This window comes from Balaenoptera musculus, chromosome 11 (assembly GCF_009873245.2).
Source record: "Balaenoptera musculus isolate JJ_BM4_2016_0621 chromosome 11, mBalMus1.pri.v3, whole genome shotgun sequence".
In the NCBI taxonomy this organism is placed as follows: domain Eukaryota; kingdom Metazoa; phylum Chordata; class Mammalia; order Artiodactyla; family Balaenopteridae; genus Balaenoptera; species Balaenoptera musculus.
In genome coordinates this window covers 23,572,612-23,595,068 of record NC_045795.1, presented here as the reverse complement: position 1 = coordinate 23,595,068, position 22,457 = coordinate 23,572,612, and the positions used below count along the sequence as shown (strand labels likewise).

At 50.7% G+C, this 22,457-nt stretch overlaps 1 protein-coding gene and 1 non-coding gene across 6 annotated transcripts; both read right to left on the bottom strand.

Annotated features, from left to right (window-relative positions):
• Nucleotides 1–402: 402 nt before the first annotated feature.
• On the bottom strand, nucleotides 403–15,883 carry PRRC2A (proline rich coiled-coil 2A). 5 transcript variants are annotated; one of them, XM_036868168.1, is made up of 31 exons: nucleotides 15,705–15,880; nucleotides 13,701–13,875; nucleotides 13,011–13,188; nucleotides 12,547–12,646; nucleotides 12,380–12,452; nucleotides 11,909–12,052; nucleotides 11,610–11,761; nucleotides 11,335–11,414; nucleotides 11,043–11,185; nucleotides 10,269–10,359; nucleotides 9,940–10,156; nucleotides 9,053–9,527; nucleotides 8,398–8,588; nucleotides 7,869–8,157; nucleotides 7,284–7,494; nucleotides 5,213–7,081; nucleotides 4,432–4,703; nucleotides 4,103–4,233; nucleotides 3,732–3,861; nucleotides 3,543–3,628; nucleotides 3,113–3,346; nucleotides 2,829–2,969; nucleotides 2,650–2,721; nucleotides 2,366–2,533; nucleotides 2,081–2,163; nucleotides 1,694–1,904; nucleotides 1,498–1,596; nucleotides 1,146–1,358; nucleotides 938–1,032; nucleotides 737–827; nucleotides 403–617 (listed from the first exon to the last, which is right to left on the bottom strand). In XM_036868168.1, the coding sequence occupies exons 2-31, from the start codon at nucleotides 13,810–13,812 to the stop codon at nucleotides 477–479; spliced, it is 6,492 nt and encodes a 2,163-aa protein (XP_036724063.1). In that variant the 5' UTR covers nucleotides 13,813–13,875; nucleotides 15,705–15,880; the 3' UTR covers nucleotides 403–476. The 5 variants fall into 5 exon arrangements, 4 of the variants coding, with proteins under 4 accessions (XP_036724063.1, XP_036724064.1, XP_036724065.1 ...); XM_036868167.1 differs by having other exon boundaries at nucleotides 411–617; nucleotides 7,869–8,163; XM_036868169.1 differs by lacking the exon at nucleotides 15,705–15,880 and having other exon boundaries at nucleotides 7,869–8,163; nucleotides 13,594–13,732.
• Nucleotides 13,388–13,518, bottom strand: LOC118904596. Its single transcript, XR_005022048.1, has one exon. It is a non-coding gene; the product is annotated as a small nucleolar RNA SNORA38 (small nucleolar RNA).
• Nucleotides 15,884–22,457: the final 6,574 nt, after the last annotated feature.

The following is a 22,457-nucleotide window of genomic DNA, read 5'->3' as shown; positions in this document are numbered from 1 at the left end:
CCAGACATGTGAGCAGAAGCCCTCTAGGACCAAGGAGCTGTCAGGTGCTGGCTGACTGGTTACCGACCAACCTCACGCACTGGCACAAGATTTGCCCAGGGGAGCCCAGCTCTAATTCCTGGCCCACAGAACTTTAAGATACAACCAAAGTTTGTTCTGAGGTATTTTGTTACATCACTGAGGTAAATGGCAAATAGTTCCCTGACTAAAACCACTCTACAGATCACTTGGCACTGAACTATGACACAGGACATTGCAAACAACTGACCCATCCCCAAAATCATTTTGGAAATATTTTTTTAATCCTTTTATTATTCTTTTTTAACAAACGGCCCCAGGGATAGGGGACCAGGGGAGGGGGGAGGAGGGGAAGCGAGGCCCCAGCCCCACAACCCCTCCCCACCCGCCCCTTTCCCCCTTATATATTTATAATCTATATACACGCCCCAGGGGGGTGGGGGGCACAGGGCACTCCCTCAGCGGGGTGGGGGCAATCCAGGCTCCTTGTCCCCTCGGGACCCAGGCTCCTCTGCCCTTCGGGACGGCCCTTCTCGAGAAGGTGGCCCCGTCCGCTCCCAAGGCTTCGGCGTCCAGCGCAGGGCATCTGGTGGGGAGGCCTGGGGGACGGGTACATGTGGAAGAGTTAAGTCAAACAGGGAGATCAGGGATGAAAGGACAGGAACTCAGGTGGTGACTTTTAAATTAAGACTTGAGACCACAGGGGTTTCTCCTTCACCTGCTGGTAGAGGTCGATGCGCTGGGTGCGGAAGACTCCGCTGTAGGTGGAAGGTGGGGCCTTGAGACGGGAGTTGAGGCCAGAGAAAGACCTAAAGGAGGAATGGCATTTGAGGCAACCTTAAGACCCGCCCCTGGTCCCCAAAGAAAGTCAGTCCTTGGGGATGGATAGGCAGTCTGCATCCCCATTCCCTTCTCTTGCCTTCCAGCTGGAGGAGTACGTGATGACCCAGGTCCCCCAAGGTTGCTGTTCAGTTTTCGATAATCGTGGAACGGCTTTAGTTCTACTGGGTGCAGCTGAAGGACAAAAAATTCATGAGCATCCTGCCTCTCAACCCTTTTATCTCGAGATGCTAAATCCTTACCCCTAACTCTTGGGGTTCCCTAGCACTTCAGTTCCTGTACCTTACCTCTGCTCGCCCCAAGCTAGGGCCGAAGGGCCTGGCAGGTGAAGGCAGCACCCGAGTAGCAGGAGCAGGTGGGGGCCGCACAGCCAGGCTGGGGGGCTGCAGAGCAGGGCCCACAGGTAACAGAGAAAGGGGGGGTGGGGCAGGAGGCGGCGCTGGTGGCAGGGAGCCGAAGTTCACCACAGGCAGCTGAGAGTCCACCATGGGTAGAAGCATCTGTAACGAGAAACATGGTAGTGTGTGTTGGGGCAGGGAGGAATGTCAGAAAACCAGGGAGAGAGTCCAAACAAGTAACAAAAAAAGCTAGAAGTTGGAGGAGAACAGAACAAAGGGGAACTGGGAAGATAAAAGGTACCTGCTGGGCAGGGGCCCCTGAGGGGAGGAAGCCACTTTGGCCACCAGGTTGCAGAGGAGGAGAATAAAAATCTGAAGGGGATGGCAGATCCTGTCGCACCTGTTGGGGAACAGGGAGAAATAAGTCAACTCCCCCAAAAGCATTCTTCACCCCACCCCTAACTCCCTAAGCCCAGCACACCCCCACCTCTTCTTACCTGAAGCAAGGGTGGGTCTGGCAAAGGGCTAGGGCAGAAAGCTGGAGAGTAGAGGAAGGAAGGTGGAGGGTAGAGAACTCCTCCAGCTGGCAGCTTCCCCAGCTCTGTTGCTTGCAGTGTGGAGAAATCCAGAAACTGGCCCTTGACAGCTACCCCCGAGAGCAGTGCTGAGGGTGGGGCTGGGCCTGGGGGGAGGTACAGGGGCTGTGATCTGAAAAGAAATTGGGGCAAGGGGGAGGAAAGGGATCAGGAAGCCAGAGTCATTTACTCCTTTAGTCTGAACAGTACTGTTAGGTCCACTAGCCGCCGGGTACCCTAGAAATGTTTTCCCCTTCCCCTGAAACACAGTTCCATTTCCTTCTGAGATCCACAGAGATCTAGTCTTACCTGTAAGGGTGCAATGAGGGTGTCCCAGGGCGGAAACCTCCATTGTTGGGATGTAGCTGAGAGTCTATGGCTCCCCCTGAAACCTGCAGGAGAGCAAGTATGGAATAGCTCCAGTTTTCCTGGTCCAGAAAAGCTCACCCACCCCACCCACTACAGCAAAAGCAGGGAGAAAAATGAAATGACAAAGAAAAAAAAAAAAAAAGTGTTAAAAACTACAAATTGGAAAGGTTTGATATTAGGAGACTACAGGCAGAAAGGGGTCTTGGGATAGGAAGTAGGACCTACCTGAGAACTGGGAGGCCCAGGGCTGCCATAGAAGACCTCAGGGTACAAGCGTTGGCCTGAGGAGCTGGTCTCTGGGCCACAGTGTCCAGAACCCAGGTTCTTGGATTGTGGCTCAGCTGACGCAGAAGCACTGGGGAGCAGCTCCCAGTCTCGGGCTAGGGGAATGGCCTGGGAAGGAGAAGACTTGTCAAGGGGGCTATCTGGGCAACCTGGATGCCCAAGTCACTCCCAGACCCCTTTTCCAGAAGTCTAAGGCCTTTCCCCAAAACCTCTCTCCCACTTACCTCAGTGACTGATACCGTTAGCTCCTTCTCTGCTTTTAAACTGTCTCCCACCACTAGGCACAAGTCCGAGTCCTGTGATCGTGAGGCAGGAGAGATTGTCCCATGATTCAGACATGTGTCCTCCACATCCCACTTCTAGTCCACCCCACCCAAGACACCCAAATCTAGCCTACACAGACCTTGTCATTGGTACCAAACTGGACCGGAGGACCAGGTCGATGGGATGGCCGGAGGGAGCCAGGCTCTGGGCCTCGGTCTGTACGCTGCAATCGTTCTGTGCCAATGGGCCCAGGGGGCAGAGGCTGCTCCCGGGGCAGCTCCTAGGTAGGGCAACACAGTGAAGTAGGGTTGGGGGAAGGAAAAGGAAGCCCCAATCAGCACACACAGGCAGAGGAAAGGGGAGACAAAGGTAAGGCCAAAGTCAAAGTCCCAGAAACATTCTTATCCTTTCTTGGTCATTTACCTTTCTGTCCCCATCGTGGGGGGCAGGTGGCCGTCTCCTAGGAGGTTCAGAGGGTTCAGAGCCAGGTGGACCCTCACCAGGAACAGCATTCAGGGGGGAGGGGCCTCCAGACCGCTTGGGGGGCCCCTCTGCTGCCCCCTTGAGTCCTCCATCAGGGGAACTTCGCTGGCTGCAGGGACCTGATGACACCTGAGAATCCCCACTCAGGTCCACCCCACTGTCAGACTGACTCATCTGAGAGGAGTGGAGAAGGAGTTAGGTCAGAGTAGAAGGCACCCCGATACCTGACTGTGGTACACACACAAACAAACTACAGAAAGTAGGCAGCTACGTGATGCAACAGCCCCACACTCATCCCAGAATAGGTGGGGAAGTATGACCACTGCTCAATAAAATCCCAGCTCAGACACTCCTTCCCACCCTCACTTACCTCCGTGCCAGCCACATCCTCAAAAGGACTCAGGGGTTCCATCCAAGGCTCCATGGAGCCAGGCTGGTAACTCTTCCGGCTAGTGGCTGGGAGGAGCACCAACACAACAGGAGTGAGAGAAGATGGCTCTGTGGCCCGCCTCGCTCTCTAAGCCCTCTAACCCGGTCCCTCCTGCTCAGCTCAACTCACCAGTATGTATACGATTCCAGAGGTGAGGGGTCAGGGCCTCTGTTCCTGCATCTCTGGACTCTCCCTGAGGGCCTGGGCCCTCAGGTTTGGGGCCCAAGAATCCAGAGCTATGAGAAGGTGGCAAAGATTCCTAAAGGTGAGAGAGGCCAGAAGCAAAACACGAATGAGGTGGGAACTGGGGAATGTAAGCACCTGAGACAGAGTGCCCCACTTGTGGGGAAAAAGGGAGACGTGGGAGGTAAACAACAACTAACACTGAGAATTTGGGGTGAAAACACAATGACAAAAATAGGAAAAAGAGTGAAGAAAACATAAGTGAAAACCTTTGAAAGTGAGAGCTGTGAAACATCACCTCAAGCCCCATCCCTCACCTCCTGCAGCAGCTCCGGTTTTCTGGGAGGCCGCTCTCGCCGTTTGGGGGGGAAGGGATTAACCCCGGCAGAGTCCCGGGGAGTCCCGCCCACCCCCCTGACCATCGGCCCTGGCTCCTCCAAGTGGGGGTCTGGGGAAAAGGGGAAATCCGTCAGCATGTCTTGCTCTATCACTGAACCGAGCTTTTCCCTCTGTACTCCACCTCCCAACCCTTCCACCCTCAGTGCAGACACCCAGCATCAGGGCTCCCAGGCCAGATTCTTCCCCCTTCAGCACCTGGCCTTCTCTGGGGATGGAGACATTTGCACCCTCAGCCCCTCCAGCTTACCCGAATTGACGTCATTGTTGTTGGCCCTCTGAGGGTCATACTGGGTTGGGGGCCGAGGGGAGGGGCCTTGGGGGGTTTGGGGAGGCCCAGGCTTGGGCCTTGGGTGCCCCCCTGGTGCAGCTGCACTTCCTTGGCGGCTGCTGAGCTGGGCCAGAGCCTGTTGGATGCCAGCAGGGTTGCTGTGGATAACTTGGTCCAGGCGGAAGACAGCAGAACTGCTGGGGGGTGGGGGAGGCAGAGGGAGCCCTGGGGGACGCTCCTCTGGAGGACGGCTGAAGAAAACAGAGCATCCGTTCCACTATGCACAGAATTGTTATATCTTCCCTACAAGTCAAATCTTCTCTACCTCTCCACCTTCAACCAGTCCTCTGCGCTAAAATCCAGGCGTTTCTGAGCACTTCCCCCCCACCCCCCCACACACACCATGCGGCTTGTGGGATTCTCGGCTCCCCAGCCAGGGATCGAACCCAGGCTCCAGGAGTGAAAGCGCCGAGTCCTAACCACTGGACTGCCAGAGAATTCCCCATTTCTGAGCACTTCCAAGGAATTCTACTCATAAAGGTCTATCGAGGGGAAAGCAAGGAATATGGGTGTTCCCAACGCTATTAACTGCTTTCCAGCTACTTTACCTAAACACGGATAACCTAGCGCGCCTAAGAGCTTACCCTGCGCCCTCTGATCTCACACTCCACAGCACACAGCCACACCTTTCCCCCAGGTTTTCTCCCCTCCCCCAACTTTTTAACCCTAAGAATAAACTTAATCACCTGCCTGTACCCACCTTCGGTTCTTGGGAGAGGGCCAGCTCCTCTTGTCCCCTCGCCCTGGGCCAGTCCTCCCTCCAGGACCCCCGCCACCTCCTCCACTGCTGCCACCACCACTGCCAGACTTGCTGCTCGGGCCTGGGCGCCGGTTCTGCCTTTCCATGCCTGGCCGCTGACTCGAGAAGCTCCGCTTGCTCAAATCTTTCGCTCTCTGGCTCAGCTCTCCACGGGACATGGCTGAAATGCCTGGTCCAGCTCCACCTCCACTGCCCCCGGGAGTCCCCACAGCTTTGGGGGTTAGCAGTGCTGCTGGCGGAGCCTCCTTGTCCCCCCGGCGCTCACTGGCAAAGTCACTGCTCTCTGAGGCAGTCTCCCATTCCTCATTGGCTTGGTCTGAGTTCTGGTTTGACAGATCGGGAGACTTAGCAGCTGCCCGGCGAGGTGGTGGGGGCACTGCTACCGTTGTGAGGGCTTCCTCCGGTCCAGGAGTGGAGACTGGAAGGGCAAGGGAAGAGGACTTGCCCTCGGCCCCCCTGGCAGCGTTCTCCCGTTCCTGTTTCAGTCTCCGGAAACGAGGCGGTTTGTCCTGCTGCTGAGCCCTCCCATGTCGCCTCCTTCTGGGCCGCTCTCCATCTTCCACACCCATGCCTACGTTGCTGCCTCCACTGCTGCCTCCTCGGGCCATGGGGGACAGGGGCCCTGGGATCAGCTTTTCTTTCAAAGGCTCCTTACTTGGAGGCAAAGGACCTGTTGGAGGCTTCTTTGGAGCCAGAGACTTGGTTGGGGGGCTCCAGCCTGGGCAAATGGGGGGAGGGGGCCGCCCTCCCCCTCGACCCCGGCGTGATGGCACCCCTCTGGGAGTGAAGACTCGTCCACCTCGGGCAGTGGAAAAGCGGGCTGGGGCTGGTGAAGGGGGTGCTCCTGATGGTGGGGGAGCAAGAGGAACCTGTGTAAGTACTCCTTCCTTGGGTGTCGGGGCCTCCTTGTCTGAGGGGGCCAGATCACTCTCATGGGTCTCGCTGCCTGTCTCTGAACCCCGCTGCCGGCGCCGCTTGGGGATTTCTTCATACTCTGAACCCTCACTCCGTGTCTCACTGGCAGTGCGGCCTCGGGGAGCAGGAGGATGGTTTGGTCCCCCTGCCCCACCTCCACGCCCATCATCTCCTCGGAATTCCCGGTAACTACGGAACTCTCGGCTTCGGGCTCCCCGCCCCCGTCCCCCATAGGTGCCCCGAAAACCCCTCCCTCTGGCAAAATACTCCCCTCGGCCCCGACCCCGGCAAGAGGTAGGACCCACTCTCTCATAGGAATAGTCCCTCCGAAGCCTTGGGGCAGGGGAAAGAGTCCCACTGGGTGGGGTCTCCTTGGGGCCACCTATCTTCCCCTTTGCCGTCTTCAACGGGTCTGGCTTTGGAACCTTGGGGGTTTCATCCCCCTGTTCGAGGGGCTTGGGGGGCAGATCTTCGACTTTTGCAGGCGGTGGGGGTTTCTTGATAGGCCCAGCGCGGCGGGGAGGGGCCCCTGGCTCCTCTGGAGGGATTCCACGACGACTGCTGCCTGGACGAGGGCCCCAGCGGGTCTCAGTGCGGCTCTCTCTGCGAGGTGGCGGGGGGCCTTGGCCTCCGATTCCACGGGTAGGCTTTCGACCAGCTTCTGGCCCGGTCAGCTGTGGAGTCTCTTCCTTGGGGGTTTCCTTTTTAGGTGGTGGAGCTTGTATCTTGGCTGCCTCATCATTGCCTGGGGGCCAGGGGAGTGGACGGGGCCCTGGGGGAGCTGGCTCCTCCAGAGGGAAGCGAGGGATTGGGGGCCCAGGGGCTCCATTCTCAGGAAAGCCTGGATAACTGGCCAGGTAGGGTGGTGGGGGAGGTACTGGAGGGGTCTCGCTCCTGAAGAGGGAGACAGAAAAGAATGGAAATTAAGTATCTTAAGACAAGGAAAACGAACTAGATGGGGAAAGAGAACACTTTATTACGACCCAGACACTCCTTTCACGTTTACTCCTATCACTTCACCGATAACCCAAAGTACCTTTTCTCCTAGCCTAAATATTTTCACTGGAAACCCACCCATTTCTCTACTCAGACTCACCTCATCCCCTTCTCATCCTCGTCAGCAGCCTGGCGCAGTGGTGAGGTAAGTGGGCGGGGGTCAGCAGGTGTGGTGGTGAAGACATCTCCTACCCAGGCCAACTTTGGATCCACTGGTGGGGTGCCACGATCCCGTAAGAGGGGGGGTGCATGGCGCTCAAATGGCTCTGAGCTTGAGCCTCCACTGTCTGAGCGCTCCCGGGGAACTAGGCCTGAGGAAACAAAACAGTATGAGAAAAACCACCCTTTTTTATGTTACAAGCCCTCCAGCCCAAAAAGCATCTCCCCAGTTAATCTTCCATGTCAGCCCAGTCAATGTCGGCACCTCTATCTCCTGGGCCTTGCCCACGCTCCTGAAACACAGTTATCCACTAAGCTTCCCTACAGATGAATCCAGTTAATCCCCCCACCCAGGTAAATCCCAGTTAAAGGAGGACCACTGTTACATTTTTGCAACAAAGAGGTATCTCAGCAGTGCTAGGCTCCCCTCTTAATTGGTGGCCCTTCATCCCCGTAGCAAGATGCTGATAGCCACTTCCCAGGACTAAGGGGTCCACCACCCCCTACTTCTTCTATGGCCCCTTACCAGAGGGATGCACACCAGGAGGATAGAAGTCCAGAGGGGGCCGGCCCTGAAGGAGCCGGGGGTCCACATAAGGAGGAATCATCATCCAGCGGGGATCGAAGTTCATAGGGGGCATGGGTGGGGGCCGGCCCAGAGCACCTGGGTACAGGGCCTTGGGGGGTGGTGGCGGAGCCTGTGGAGCTGGCACAGCCCCCATGGTCACAGGCTGTGGTGGTGATGGGGGCACTGGGGCAGGTGGGGCGGAGCCCTGTTGATGCTGCTGCCACTGCTGTTGTTGCTGCTTCAAGAGCTGCTCCTGGGGAAGGACAAAAGGGGATGAGAGAGGCATCAAAGGCCCCAAACAAAAAAACGAACTAACAAAACAAAAAACAAAAACCCGCAAATGGGACAAATACCTGGACTAGATGGAAAACTAGGATGACACAAAGGAAAGATAACTGGTAGAAGGACCCAGAAAGTAACTCATGGATAGGATAAATGTTGAAACCAAGAAAAGCAACCCTTAAGAGGGGAAGTAACTTAGTTTCACCTGCTGCTGCCGCTGGAAACGAGGAGGCAATGATTTCTGATACTTGGGGTAGCCCAAGCCTTGGCTGGGGGGCTGCCGGGTAGGACCAACCCCATCACCCTTGGGCTCCACCTTTGGGGCTGGGGGCGTGGCAGGAGAAGGAACCTCTTCTGGTGGTTCAGGACCCTCTTTTGAGGGCAGTTGAGGTTCCACTGCATTAAAGAAAAGACACTCATCAAAGTGGTCTAGTCCCACAACAGATATTCCATGAACACCCCCATAATTTCAGCTCTCACCTCTAGCTCCCCCACTAAGGTTAAGACCATCCCATTTAAAACCCATGAAAACACTTCATGGTCTCTCAAAAGCCAACAGTGGTGGCATTAACTTCCCATGAGATCATCAAAAGTAACCGACACTTCTTCAGCTTTGCTCCACTCTAGGCCTACGGGAAGTGGTTTTAGGTCACTACTTATTCAGGAATTCAAGCAACAAAACCTTTCCCCCTCGGATGTCCATACAAGCAAAAAGACCCTTTTCGCCCCTACCACTGGTAGTCCAATAAACCGAAACAACTGCCTTCTATTTCCTTTACTCACATCCTTACCACTTTCACCCTCAACCCCAAGCAGAAAAGAGATCTGGCACCTGGTAGTACCCATCACCATCTCCATACCTGGGCTGGCTTCGAAGCTGCCACTGCTGGTGCTACTGGTGCTGCCACCACCACTCACCACGGTGGGAGCTGGAGCCACACCTGGAGTGGGGGTGGACTGGGCAGGAGGGGCCTGTGCCGGCTCCTCCGGTTCTTTTTCAGGTGTCGGGACTGGTGCCGGTGGAGGAGCTGAAGGTGTGGGGAGTTCTTTGGGGGCCGCAGGTGGTGGAACAGGGGCAGGAGGGGCAGCAGGTGGTACAACAGGCTCCGATTTGAGCCGCTTGTCAGGTGCCCCAAACTTCTCATCGAGTCGCTTGAGTTTCTCGGCACAGGCTGCCCTGCGTTCCTCCTGCATGCGCCGTTCCTCCTCCTCTCGCCGTCGCCGGGCTCGCTCCACAGCCAGGGAGATTTCAGACGAAGACTGCTTTCGCCGCTGCCGCCAAGCCTCATCCTCATCTTCGGGTGCTGGGGGCTTGCAGGGAGGGCCCCCGCGATCCTGTCAGTGGGCAGACCCAGCAGGGCCAGAGGTATCAGTCATTATGTTTCTTACGATCTCTTTCACAGACTGATCAACTGTCTCTAGCTGCAGGTGCAAAGACCAGGCCTTGGGGTTGATGGCCTCTCAGGGTAGGGACAAACTCATCATCCTAGTCTTGTTTCCTCTTTCAGAGACCCGAACACCCAGGTCTCCTTGTTTTTCCTAACTGGCATCCCAGTTTCTCTTTTCACCCAGACCCGCCTAACACCAACGATGTTCCAAACCTTTCGAGATGCTCCACAGCTCTACGCTTCCTGCAGCCCATTTTCGGTCCTCCCTCCAGCTTCCTCTTATTACTACTGCTTCAATTACTCAGCTGAAACTAATCTCCCACAACTGACCCTCTCAACCCCTCATTGTAGACACTCACTGGGTAGTCCCCAGGGGGGCCCCAGTTCCCGGTGGGGCCCCGGTGAGGTGGGGGTGGGGGAGGCTTTGGGGCAGGAGGCCCCGGCTCTGTCTCTGGAGGCCGAGAGGTCTCTGCCCAGGCCGTCTTGGGAGGGGGTGGTTCGCTGCCGGGGGAGTTGCCCTTTTTGTCATCTGCTTCAGGGGGCCGTTCCTCACCAGCAGCTGACTGGGACTCCTTGCTGTGGGCAGACCAACAGTGGAATTAAAATCAGCTGCAACCCAACTTCTTTAAGAGTATATTACCATGAGAGAAACGGAGCCCCCTCCTCTCCCCAGAGGGCCCGAACTCACTGGCCCTCAGCTCCCTCCTCATCGGAGTCTCGCCCGTCTTCCTCATCACTGAACTTGAGCTTCTCAGTGTAGTCGACCTCCTCGTGGGCCCCTGAGGAGAATAATGAAGAGTGGTAACCCAAGCATTCTGCTCTCCAATCTCATATTTTCTAGAACACAGAAACTACGTGATGGGATGTACTACTAATGCCAACTGCCCTCCTCCCACTGACATCCAGATCCCCACCATGACTCTCATTCTCACTCCTCCTAGTTCTCTACCAGGACTTGGCTTTCCTCCACCTATCTCCCCTACCTTTCAGTGTCTGCTTTTCTCCCACACAACCCGTTTTTTTTTTTAAGATTTTTTTTTGATGTGGACCATTTTTAAAGCCTTTATTGAATTTGTTACAATACTGCTTCTGTTTTATGTTTTGGTTTTTGGCCACGAGGCATGTGGGATCTTAGCTCCCCGACCAGGGATCGAACCTGCATCCCCTGCATTGGAAGGTGAAGTCTTAACCACTGGACTACCAGAGAAGTCCTGTATAACCCGTTTTTTCCTCATCAGATTTTGTTTTTTAAAACTAAAATACTTGGGAATTCCCTGGCGGTCCAGTGGTTAGGACTCCACACTTTCACTGCCGAGGGCCTGGGTTCAATCCCTGGTAGGGGAATTAAGATCTCATAACCTGTGCAGTGCAGCCAAAAACCAAACCAAACCAAAACAAACAAAAAAACCCCAAACCAAAACCAAAACCAAACAAAAATACTTGGTCCTTAGTATCCACTCACCTGCCCAACCATCATCATTCTCCTGGTCCAACTGATCAAACTCTTTAAGATTATCTTCTTTAAGAATGGAAGGCCGACCCACAGGTTCTACAAGGCGCATTGGCGGCCCTGAACCTCGGGGGCCTGCCACACGGGGGAAACGGCTGTGTATGAAAAAGCAAATAGGAGAAGAGATTAAAAAACGGCATGTTGTATAATCACATACAAGACTGAGCCTCCTGGCTAGAAAACCATCTCCTCCCCAGTAGGCTTCCCCTGTCCCCAGCCACAAACCCAGACCTAGATTACTCACCCGGGCCCATCAGGAGTGGGGTATCGGTAAGGCCCCTGGGGTCCATAGGGCGGAGGGAACGGGAGATATGGGGGATACATCTGCAAAAGGGCCCAATAGTAGCTGCTCAGAGGGACAATCAAATAGCTTACCAGCTCCCTAAACCTATTATCCTCCCACCCTCACTATATGTCACAGGCCCCTGCTTTCCATGTGTCCCCTCCGGAGACTAAGCCCTAATTCCTAACTCTCTAACTTCCAGCACAACCAATCCAAAACAAGATATCCAAACTCACGAAAGGCGGCATCATTCCGCGGTAGGGAGGGAACTGGGGTGGGCCTGAAGGCTGCAGCCCACCCCGGGGATCATGGCCGTGATGAAGTTTGGAGTCCGGGCCCTCCAGCTCATCAGGGCCACGCCCACCTCCGTCCCTCCAAGTTGTAGAATCTGTATTTTGGAAAAGGCAGAGAGTGAACATAGCTGAAAATGATGGAGAGAAAGATGAATAAGCTAGCAGCTAACTCTGAAATGGAATAAGATAATGTCCTGGCCAAAAGGTAACCACTCATTCACTCACTAATGGCGGCCACTCACTTTGGGGGCGGAGGCTTGGTCCGGGCCCAGACGACTGTTCGGCAGACTCCCTTTCCTTGGCAGCCTTGTCCTGGTCGCCAGCCGCCTGCAGGGTCGGAAATTCCTCTCGAGAGAATCGTGACAGTAGGCTTGATGCCCTTCCACCTGTTGGTGTTGAGATGCAAAAGTAGGAGACACAAGTACATTTACTGAGAACGCACCATGAAAAGTGAAAGGGTCTGACAGGTAGCAGATCCAGTTCTGCCTCCAAACTCACCCCCTACATATTACATGATCACTTCCCAAGAAACAAGGTCAGTTTTGGGACAACCTCCTCACCTTCAGTTAATTCTGAGACAAACTTGCTCATTTGTGTCCCATGAAACTGAATATGAGATCCAAAATTTAGCCAAAGAGGAATGAGGAGGTACAGTGCAGGACTCCTGCCTACTATGGTGCCCAAAGAGACTCCCCAAACAGCCCTGCACTCACCATCTCCATGTGCTCCATGGGTGACACTGGCCTGTGCCCAGGACTTTACCCCGCTTGGAACCGAAGGAGTGTTCTGGGGAAGCAGAAATAATAAATGGTGACGTGGATGAGAAGCTACAAGCCATTCTTGCCCCTGCCCCTTAAATAACATCCAGTTCTTCAGATACCTCGGGGGCTGCTGGGGGTCGTTTCGGTTGGTTGGAGGCAGGCGTCTGTGAAGCCGGCAGTGGCTGCGATTCCGGCGGCTGAGCGGTTGAGGCATCGGAACTGAGGGGATGGTAGGATGAGAAAGTTAGAGTCTGAGATGGCTCCGGCTCCCCTGCTTCTCCAACTGGTGGAGGACAGGAACTGAACCCAGGTCTACTCCCTACTTTTAACAAGCATTAGGGCAAAATACCATAAGCTCGTCACCCTGCATAGGCTGTCCTCTATTCTTCAAGCTTTCTTTACATCTGACAGAAAGCTAAAGGTACCGTTCATTAGTCACCTAACAGGAGTCCTACAATAGGCAGGACAGGGTCTTCCCTGTTTGTCTCTGACTCTCATGTGGCCAGGCTAGACCAACCCCCATTCATCCCCAAGTTCAAAGTTAAAATACTCATAACTCTAAGTCCCCCAGGTCTCTGTCTACCTCTTGGGGTCGGACTGCTCCTGTTTGCTTGCCCATCCTGTTCCGTCTTTCGGCACTAGTGAGACGTTGGGGTCATTGCCTTTGTTCTCGGCTTTCAGGCTTGGAAGGTTGGCTGGGGGTGGCATACGCCGAGCAATGGCAACTTTCCCGAGACTCTGCAGGCCATGGCGAGGGGCAACTGGAGAAAAAGTGGAGAGAGAGTGAAAAATGCTTTATATAGGAGATCTGACAGCATCCTACCCTAGGTCCCATTTAGACATCCTCAATATCTTCTCGTAGAAACCAAACTTTTCTTAGAAACCTTCCCTCCCTTTGCCCTAGGCAACCTCCGAAATTCTATCAGGAAGGAAGGCTGAGATGCTTTACATTCAATACTTCTATGTGGGATGGTTGATCTTGAGCCTGCAGGGAACAAGCTGGCCCCAGACTTCTCCAAGTCCACATTTCTTTGCCTCCAATTCTTACGTGTCCAAAGACGGGAAACCACAGACACGCCTTTGTAGGAGGGTACTGGTGTTCACCCAAAGCGCAACATCCCATGGGGCCCAAGATAAAATTAGAAAGTCTCTAGCGTTCCTCTAACCTTTGGATGTATGTACCATAGTTGTTTCCCTCCGAAGAACTCTGAAATAATGTGCCCCATTCATGCCCAGCCTCCTATAATTAGGAACATCATTGCAGGACCCTCACCAGCGGGTTTCTGGATCTCTAAGGACTTGCCCTTATATGTATCAAACAGGTTGAGCGAGGAGTACTTTTTTCCATCCTTCCCCTTGGCAGTCGGCCCCGAGCGATCGGACATTGCGCTGGAAGCTCATTGAGTACGTTGGGTCCTGCAGGCACCTCCCCCAAAACGTGCCGGAGCCTGTGGGCCAGATACCAAGTGTTTCAGTCTCTGCTCCACTTAGAGACTTCAACAGAAGCTTAGACTCGTAGGCTCCCTTTTATTCTCATCAGGGGCCCAGATATGTGGCCTTCTAGTGTCTCTTCCTCCAGCCTATTCAAACACCCCAGTCCCTTTAAGCAACCATTATCTACTTAGCTCCCCATGGAGCCCAAATGCCATGTTCCCTCTTTCCCCCAGACACCTCTTGCTAAGGAAACCCAAATAAAAATCCAGTATCTTCCTAATACAAACACTCTTCCCTTTGTACCGATCTATATAAAGTGTAGCAGCCTCTTCATTATGCCCACAAGTAATCATCTCTCTCCACCAAAATCATTTCAGAGACCTACAATAAAAAAGGGCAAGTCCAAGCTCCAGAGAAAACCAGAAAGACGCATACAGCTCCATCATGTAAGGAACAGAGCTTTAGATCCCCTACTTATTAGATACCAGCTTTCTGTGCGCCAGGTTCTATTCCCAGCCGCCTCACTCCCATCCGGGGAGGTTTGCAGGAAGGTATGCCGGAGTTTAAGGATTTTATGAGCTTGCTCAGCCAGACTGGGGGCTGGTGCCAGAGAATTCCTGGGGGAACAAATGGGGCTCTACATACTCCCAAGCTATAGAACCAAGTATTTGGGATAGCCTGTCTTTTCCTACACTTGCCCCCATCCCAGCTCCTGGAAAAATTTTTGTCTGCAGATGAAATACTGGTGGGCTCTAATTTACCCTATGTAGATGTGAGAAAAACAAAGCATTATGGACCCACCTCAAGCATACCATGTAACCATGGGGCCAAGGCCGGAACCAGCTTCATTTTCCTACCCCCAGTAAAAACACCCATCAGCAGTCATTTCTTTCCCTAATACCCCTTGCTCCCCAAGCCGGCCAAACTCTCCAACATCGGTCAGTTCCTGGGTGACAAGGCATTCGTTTATAGAGAATGGTGTAAAGGAAAGAGATGGGAGTTGATGAGACATCCAGACAGGACCAGGATGATAATCCAAATCAAGAACTTTAAGACAGGTTAGATGAGGATTGTTTTTAAGGTGTTTAAGGAGACCAGTCTTCGAAAATAAATTTATGAAGAAAAAGAAGACAGAAAAATAGTGAAAAAACTAAAACTAATAAAAGAGAATTAATACGAAAGCAGGTAAGAAATAATACACATAAGCGGGAATGGTAGGAAAAGAATGCAGACCAAAGTAAGGAAGCAACGTCAAGAGACTCCGAAGAAAGGGCGGGGTTGGGATAGAAAAGAGATGATAAGAAAGAGGAAACATGAAAAAAGCAGAGAAGAAATTGAGGAACGTAGGAAGCACAGATGCGGGATAAAAGCAGGGCTCCAGAGTGAGAGTGACTCGACGCGAAGTGGGGCGTCAAGAAGGGGGAACCTTAGCGCTGGATGATGGGAGGCGTCCACTATGGAGGAAGGGAGACTCTAGGAGAAGAGGACAGGCGCGGCCCACCCTAGAGCGGCGGCAGGGAAGGGGACCACAAATACGGGTGAAAGGCCAGGAGCGCAACGGGGCGGGGGAGGAGTTACGGCCCAAGAATAGGGGGTCGCCCCATGAAACCATAAGGTGAGTGGGTAAGGGCAGGTCATAGACTCAGAGAAGGGCTGTAAGTGCGGGTCCCGGGGTGGGAGTATCGGAGGGGGAGGGGCAGGCAGGGCCCGGCAGCAGGAGGACAAAATGGCGGCGGCTAATGGCAGCTTCTCCTCACCCCGGCCCGCCACCGCCGCCGCTGCCGCTGCCACCGCTGCTCCCGCGCCGGAAAAGGGCGTTAGCATTCGGCTCGCCCAGACTCACCTGGCCGGGTGCGCGGGGGTCCGGGACCGGGGCCTAGGGGCTCCCCGGGGTGGGATGGCGGTGGGGCGGGGACGGATGGCGGCGGATGGCGCCGGGTTCGGCTCCTCCCGTCTCCCTCGCTCACTCCGCGGCTGGGTTCCGACTAACGGCCCATCCGGGCAACCGCCACCCCCGGGAGCGCCCCCCCGCGCCGCCTCCCTCCGCGCCTAGGCACGCCCCTTAATCTGCATAAAGGGCGGGGCGCTTCCTACCCTATCCCTCTTTACTTCCAGGGCTATCCTTATTAAAAAAAAGCAGAGCGTGCGAAGCTGACATAGGTTATTTGCATAAAGAGGAGGGACTTACAGGCGCTAGGACGCCGGTTGGCTGAAGTGGAAGGCCCCCGGCGTCGGCCGTTGAGACGTGTAGAGGGGGCGGGAATGCGGAGCCGGTCGGCCGGGCGGTTGGGGCGCAGAATTTGCACGACAAATAGGGGGAGAAAGAGGCGGAGCGTGCGTCGTGCGTTTGTGGAGAGATGGGAACGGAGAGACGTAGGGACGCCGAAAGTGGAAGGAAACGATGCTAGGTCCGTGGCGCTTTCGGCGAAGGAGACGGAGCTAGAAGACGGGGCGGAAGGGTTTCTTTGCCGGAGGGCGGAGCTTACGTAACCAGGGAAGAGTCCCAACTCACGCTTCTCTTCGCGAGAGGTGAAAGCACCAGGGGGGCGGGCCTTCATTTATTAAATCACGTCATGCAAATAAGGTGGATTGACGGGCCAATCCAAGGGGCCAGGGGCGTGCATCACACAGCATAGGCCTTCTGTGGGTAGTTCTACTTATTTGCATAATATATGCAAATAATTTGAACAAAGATACGCTACGAATAACCTATTCATCAAAATAGCGGTAACCAATGACTAAGACGGGCATTTAATTTTATAATCTACAATTTTCATGAATATATTTGTATATCTGATATTATTAGCAGTTTGCATTCGCTTCACAACGAGTTTAATTCTACGAAATGCAGTACCATTTCCCTCCTTTGTCTCCTATTACTCTATTACTCTGCTTCTACTACCCGTTCAGCAAATCATGCAACAGCTATGTTTTTTTAACCATTAAAAATATATAAAATAGATTTTTATTAGAGCGGTTTTAAGTTTACGGGATAATTGAGCAGAAAGTACAGAGAATGCTCGTATACTCCTTCCCCTGCCTCAGTTTTCCCTATTATTAACTTCGTGCACTGGTGTGGCACATTTGTTACAGTTGATGAGCCAATAGTGATACGTTGTTTTTTGTTCCAGTTTTATTGAGATATGATTGACACACAGCGCTATATAAACTTTAGGGGTACAGCATAATGATTTGACTTAACAACATCATGAAATGATTACCACAATGTTTAGTGGACATCCATCATCTCATATAGTTACAGACTTAAAGAAATAGAAAAAATGTATTTTTTTCCTTGTGAAGAGAACTCTGAGAATTTACTCTTAACAACTTTAATCAGTTTTAATTATATTTATCATGCTATACACTACATCCCTAGTATTTATTTATCTTATAACTGGAAGTTGGTACTTTTTGACTGCCTTTATCCATCCCTTACCCCCCACCACAAATCTGATCTCTTTCTCTATAAGTTTTGTTTTTTGTTTTTTTAAAATAAATTTCTTTATTTTTTGGCTGTGCTGGGTCTTTGTTGCTGCGCGTGGGCTTTTTCTCTAGTTTTGGTGAGTGGGGAGCTACTCTTCGTTGAGGTTCACGGGCTTCTCATTGCGGTGGCTTCTCTTGTTGGAGAGCACGGGCTCTAGGCGTGGGGGCTTCAGTAGTTTGGCTCACGGGCTCTAAAGCGCAGGCTCAGTAGTTGTGGCACATGGGCTTAGTTGCTCCGCAGCATGTGGGATCTTCCTGGACCATGGCTCGAACCCGTGTCCCCTGCATTGACAGGGGGATTCTTAACCACTGCGTCACCAGGGAAGTCCCTGTTTGTTTTTGAAGTATAGTTGGCCTACAGTACTATGTTAGTTCTTGGTACACAACATAGTGATTTGATATTTCAAAATGATCACCATCTAGTCTAGTTATCACCTGTCATCATACATAATTATTGACTATATTCCCCACACTGTACATTTCATATCCGTGACTCAATTATTTTGTAACTGGAAGTTTCTTTCACTTAATCACTTAATCTCCTTTGCCTATTTCTCTCCTCCCCCGCCAACTACCTGTTTGTTCTCTGTATCTATGACTCTGTTTCTGCCATGTTACATTTGTTTTTATGTTTTATAGATCCCACATAAGTGAAATCATACAGTATTTTTCTGTGTCTGACTTATTTCACTTAGCATGATACCCTCTAGGTCCACCATGTTGACACAAATGGCAAGATTTCATTCTTTTTCATGGCTCAGTAATATTCCATGGTACATATATACTATATCTTCTTTATCTGTTCACCTGTTGATGGGCACTTAGGTTGCTTCCATATCTTGGCTGTTATAAATAATGCTTCAGTGAACATAGTGGTGCATATATCTTTTTGAATTAATGTTTTCATTTTCTTCAGATAAATACCTAGGAGTGGAATTAGTGGATTGTATAGTAGTTCTATTTTTAATTTTTTTGAGGAATCTCCATATTGTTTTCCATAGTGGCTGCACCAATTTACATTCCTACCAATATTGAAAGAGGGTTCCCTTTTCTCCACATCCTTGCCAACACTTGTTATTTGTGGTCTTTTTGATAATAGCCATTCTGACAGGTGTGAGGGGATATTTCATTGTGGTTTGAGTTGTATTTCCCTGATGATTAGTGATGTTGAGCATCTTTTCATGTGCCTATTGGCCATCTTTATGTCTTCTATGGAAAATGTCTATTCAGGTCCTTTGCCCATTTTTTTTTTCATAGTATTTTTTTATTTTTTATTTTTTTTTGCCTGCATTGGGTCTTCGTTGCTGCACACGGGCTTTCTCTAGTTGCAGCGAGCGGGGGCTACTCTTCGCTGCGGTGCACAGGCTTCTCGTTTGGTGGCTTCTCTTGTTGCGGAGCACGGGCTCTAGGCGTGGGGGCTTCAGTAGTTGTGGCATGTGGTCTCAGTAGTTGTGGCTCATGGGCTCTAGAGTGCAGACTCAGTAGTTGTGGCGCACGGGTTTAGTTGCTCTGCGGCATGTGGGATCTTCCCAGACCAGGGCTCGAACCTGTGTCCCCTGCATTGGCAGGCAGATTCTTAACCACTGCGTCACCAGGGAAGTCCCCATTTTTTTTTTCTGCTCTGCCCATTTTTTAATCTTTTTTTTTAAATTGAGTTGTATGAGTTCTTTGTATATTTTGGATATTAACCCCTTATCAGATATATTATTTGCAAGCATCTTATCCCATTCTGTAGGCAGCCTTTTCATTTTGTTGATAGTTTCCTTTGCTACACAAAAGCTGTCTAGTTTGATATAGTCCCATTTGTTGATTTTTGCTTTTGTTTCCCTTGTCTGAGGAGACATATTCAAAAAAATATTGCTAAGATTGATGTTAGAGAGCATACTCCATATGTTTTCTTTTAGAAATTTTATGGTTTCAGGTCTTACATTTCTTAGTCAGATTTATTCCTAGGTATTTCATTCTTTTTGAAGTGATTGTAAATGGGATTGTTTTCTTAATTTTTTTTCTTGATAATTCATTGATAATGTGTAGAAATGCAACAGATTTCTATATGTTAATTTTGTATACTGCAACTTTACTAGGTTCATTGGTGAGTTCTAGTAGTTTCTTTGTGGCATCTTTAGAATTTTCTATGTATAGTATCATGTCATCTTCAAACTGACAGTTTTACTTCTTCCTTTCCAGTTTGGATTCCTCTTATTTCTTTTTCTTGTCTGATCATTGTGGCTAGGACTTCCAATACTATGTTGAATGAAAGTGAGCATCCTTGTATTCTTCCTGATCTTAGAGGAAATGTTTCAGTTTTTCACCATTGAGTATGATGTTAGCTGTGGGCTTGTCATATATGGCCTTTATTATGTTGAGGTATGCTTCCTCTGTGCCCACTTTCTGGAGAGTTTTAATCATAAATGAATGTTGAATTTATCACAAGCTTTTCCTACATCTGTTGAGATGACCATATGATTTTTATTCCTCAGTTTATTAATGTGGTATATCACATTGCCTGATTTATGGACATTGATCCATCCTTGCACCCCTGGGATAAATCCCACTTGATCATGGTGTACAATCCTTTTAATGTATTGTTGAATTCCATTTGCTAATAGTTTTTGAGGATTTTTGCATCTCTCTTCATCTGTGATATTGGCCTATAATTTTTATTTTTTTGTGATATCTTTATCTGGATTTGGTATCAGGGTGATACTGGCCTCATAAAATGGGTTCAGAAGTGTTCCTTCCTCTGCAGTTTTTTGGAATAGTTTGAGAAGGATGGATGGTAACTCTTCTTTAAATGTTTGGTAGAATTCATCTTTGGTAGAAGCATTGTGGTTCTGGAGTTTTGTCTGTTGAGAGGTTTTTTTTTTTAAATTACTGATTCAATTTCATTACCAGTAACTGGTCTGTTCATATTTTCTATTTCTTCCTGATTCAGTCTTGGGAGATTGTACATTTCTAGGAATTTGTCCATTTCTTCTAGGTTGTCCATTTTATTGGTGTATAATTATTTGTAACAATCTCTTATGATCCTTTGTATTTCTGTGGTGTCAGTTGTAACTTCTCCTTTTTCATTTCTGATTTTATTGATTTGGGCCCTCTCCCTTTTTCTTGATAAGTCTGCCTAAAGGTTTATCAATTTTGTTTATCTTTTCAAAGAACAGCTCTTTCATTAATATTTTCTGTTTTTTGTCTCTATTTCATTTATTTCTGTTCTCATCTTTATTCTTTCTTTCTTTCTACTAATTTTGGGTGTTGTTTGTTCTTCTTTATCTAGTTCCTTTAGGTGTAAAGTTAGATTGTTTATTTGAGGTTTTTCCTGTTTCCAGGGGTAGGCTTGTATCGCTATAAACTTCCCTCTTAGAAATGTTTTTGCTGCATCCCATAGATTGTGGATCATTGTGTTTTCGTTTTCATTTGTCTCCGGCTTTTTTTAATTTCCTCTTTGATTTCTTAAGTGACCCATTGTCAACAACTATGTTCTGAAGGCACCAGAGATATGCACAGAATATTATAGAAGTAGAGGAATAAAAATCAGACTGTGCCTGAGCAGGTTCAGAAATGCTTCTAGAAAAATGTGACTCTTATTAAGTGATATGAAGAACTAGTTAAGATTTAGCTAGGGGACTTCCCTGGTAGTCCAGTGATTAAGAATCCACCTTCCGGGCTTTGCTGTTGGCGCAGTGGTTGGGAATCCGCCTGCCGATGCGGGGTACACGGGTTCAAGCTCTGGTCCGGGAGGATCCCACATGCCGCGGAGCGGCTGGGCCCGTGTGCCACAGCTGCTGAGCCTGTGCTCTGGAGCCCGCGAGCCACAACTGCTGAAGTCCATGCACCTGGAGCCCGTGCTCTGCAGCGGGGGAGGCCACCGCAGTGAGAGGCCCGCGCACTGCAATGGGGAGTGGCCCTCGCTCGCTGCAGCTGGAGGGAGCCCATGCGCAGCAGCGAGGACCCAACGCAGCCAAAAGTAAAATAAATAAAATAAATAAATTAAAAAAAAAAAAAAAGAATCCACCTTCCAATGCAGGGGACGCAGGTTCAATCCCTGGTCTAAGGGAACTAAGATCCCACATGCCGCAGGGTAACTAAGCCTGCATGCCACGACTACTGAGCCCACACGCCACAACTAGAGAGCCTGCACGCTGCAACTACTGAGCCCGCGTGCTCTGGAGCCCATGCGCCACAACTAGAGAAAAGCCCGTGTACCGCAACAAGGAGCCCGCACACCACAACGAAAGATCCCGCATGTCACAACAAAGATCCTGTGTGCTGCAACTAAGACCCGATGCAGCCAAATAAATAAAATAAGTAAATTAAAAAAAAAAAGGTTTAGCAAGTTTGAGGAGAGAGTGCACATCTCGGGCCCACTGAACTGATAAGCAGAGGCATGGGTTTGGAAACTATGCCTAGGCTGGTGTGGCTAAATTAAGGGACTGACTGTCCATAATGGAAAATGAGAGCAGAAAATTTAGCAAGAATCTGGTAAGAATTTTATCCTGAGGCTCATTAAGATGTTTGAGATGACTTCAGTTCTCAAACTTTCTTTTTATTTTTAAATTATTTTTATTTATATATTTTTTAATTTTTTATTTTGGCTGTGCTGGGTCTTTGTTGCGGCATGTGGGCTCTTTGTTGAGGCGCGTGGGCTTCTCTAGTTACAGCGTGCGGGCTTGTCTAGTTGTGGCGTGCAGGCTCAGTAGTTGTGGTGCGCTGGCTTAGTTGTACCATGGCATGTGGTATCTTAGTTCTCGGACCAGGGATCAAACCCGTATCCCCTGCATTGGAAGGCGGATTCTTTTTTTTTTTTTTTTTTTAATGAATTAATTTATTTTTGGCTATGTTGGGTCTTTGTTGCTGCCGGCAGGCTTTCTCTAGTTGTGGTGAGTGGGGTCTACTCGCAGTGCGCAGGCTTCTCATTGTGGTGGCTTCTCTTGTTGCGGAGCATGGGCTCTAGGCGCGTAGGCTTCAGTAGTTGTGGCTCGCGGGCTCAGTAGTTGTGGCTTGCAAGCTGTAGAGCACAGGCTCAGTAGTTGTGGCACACGGGCTTAGTTGCTCGGCAGCATGTGGGATCTTCCCAGACCAGGGCTCGAACCCGTGTCCCCTGCATTGGCAG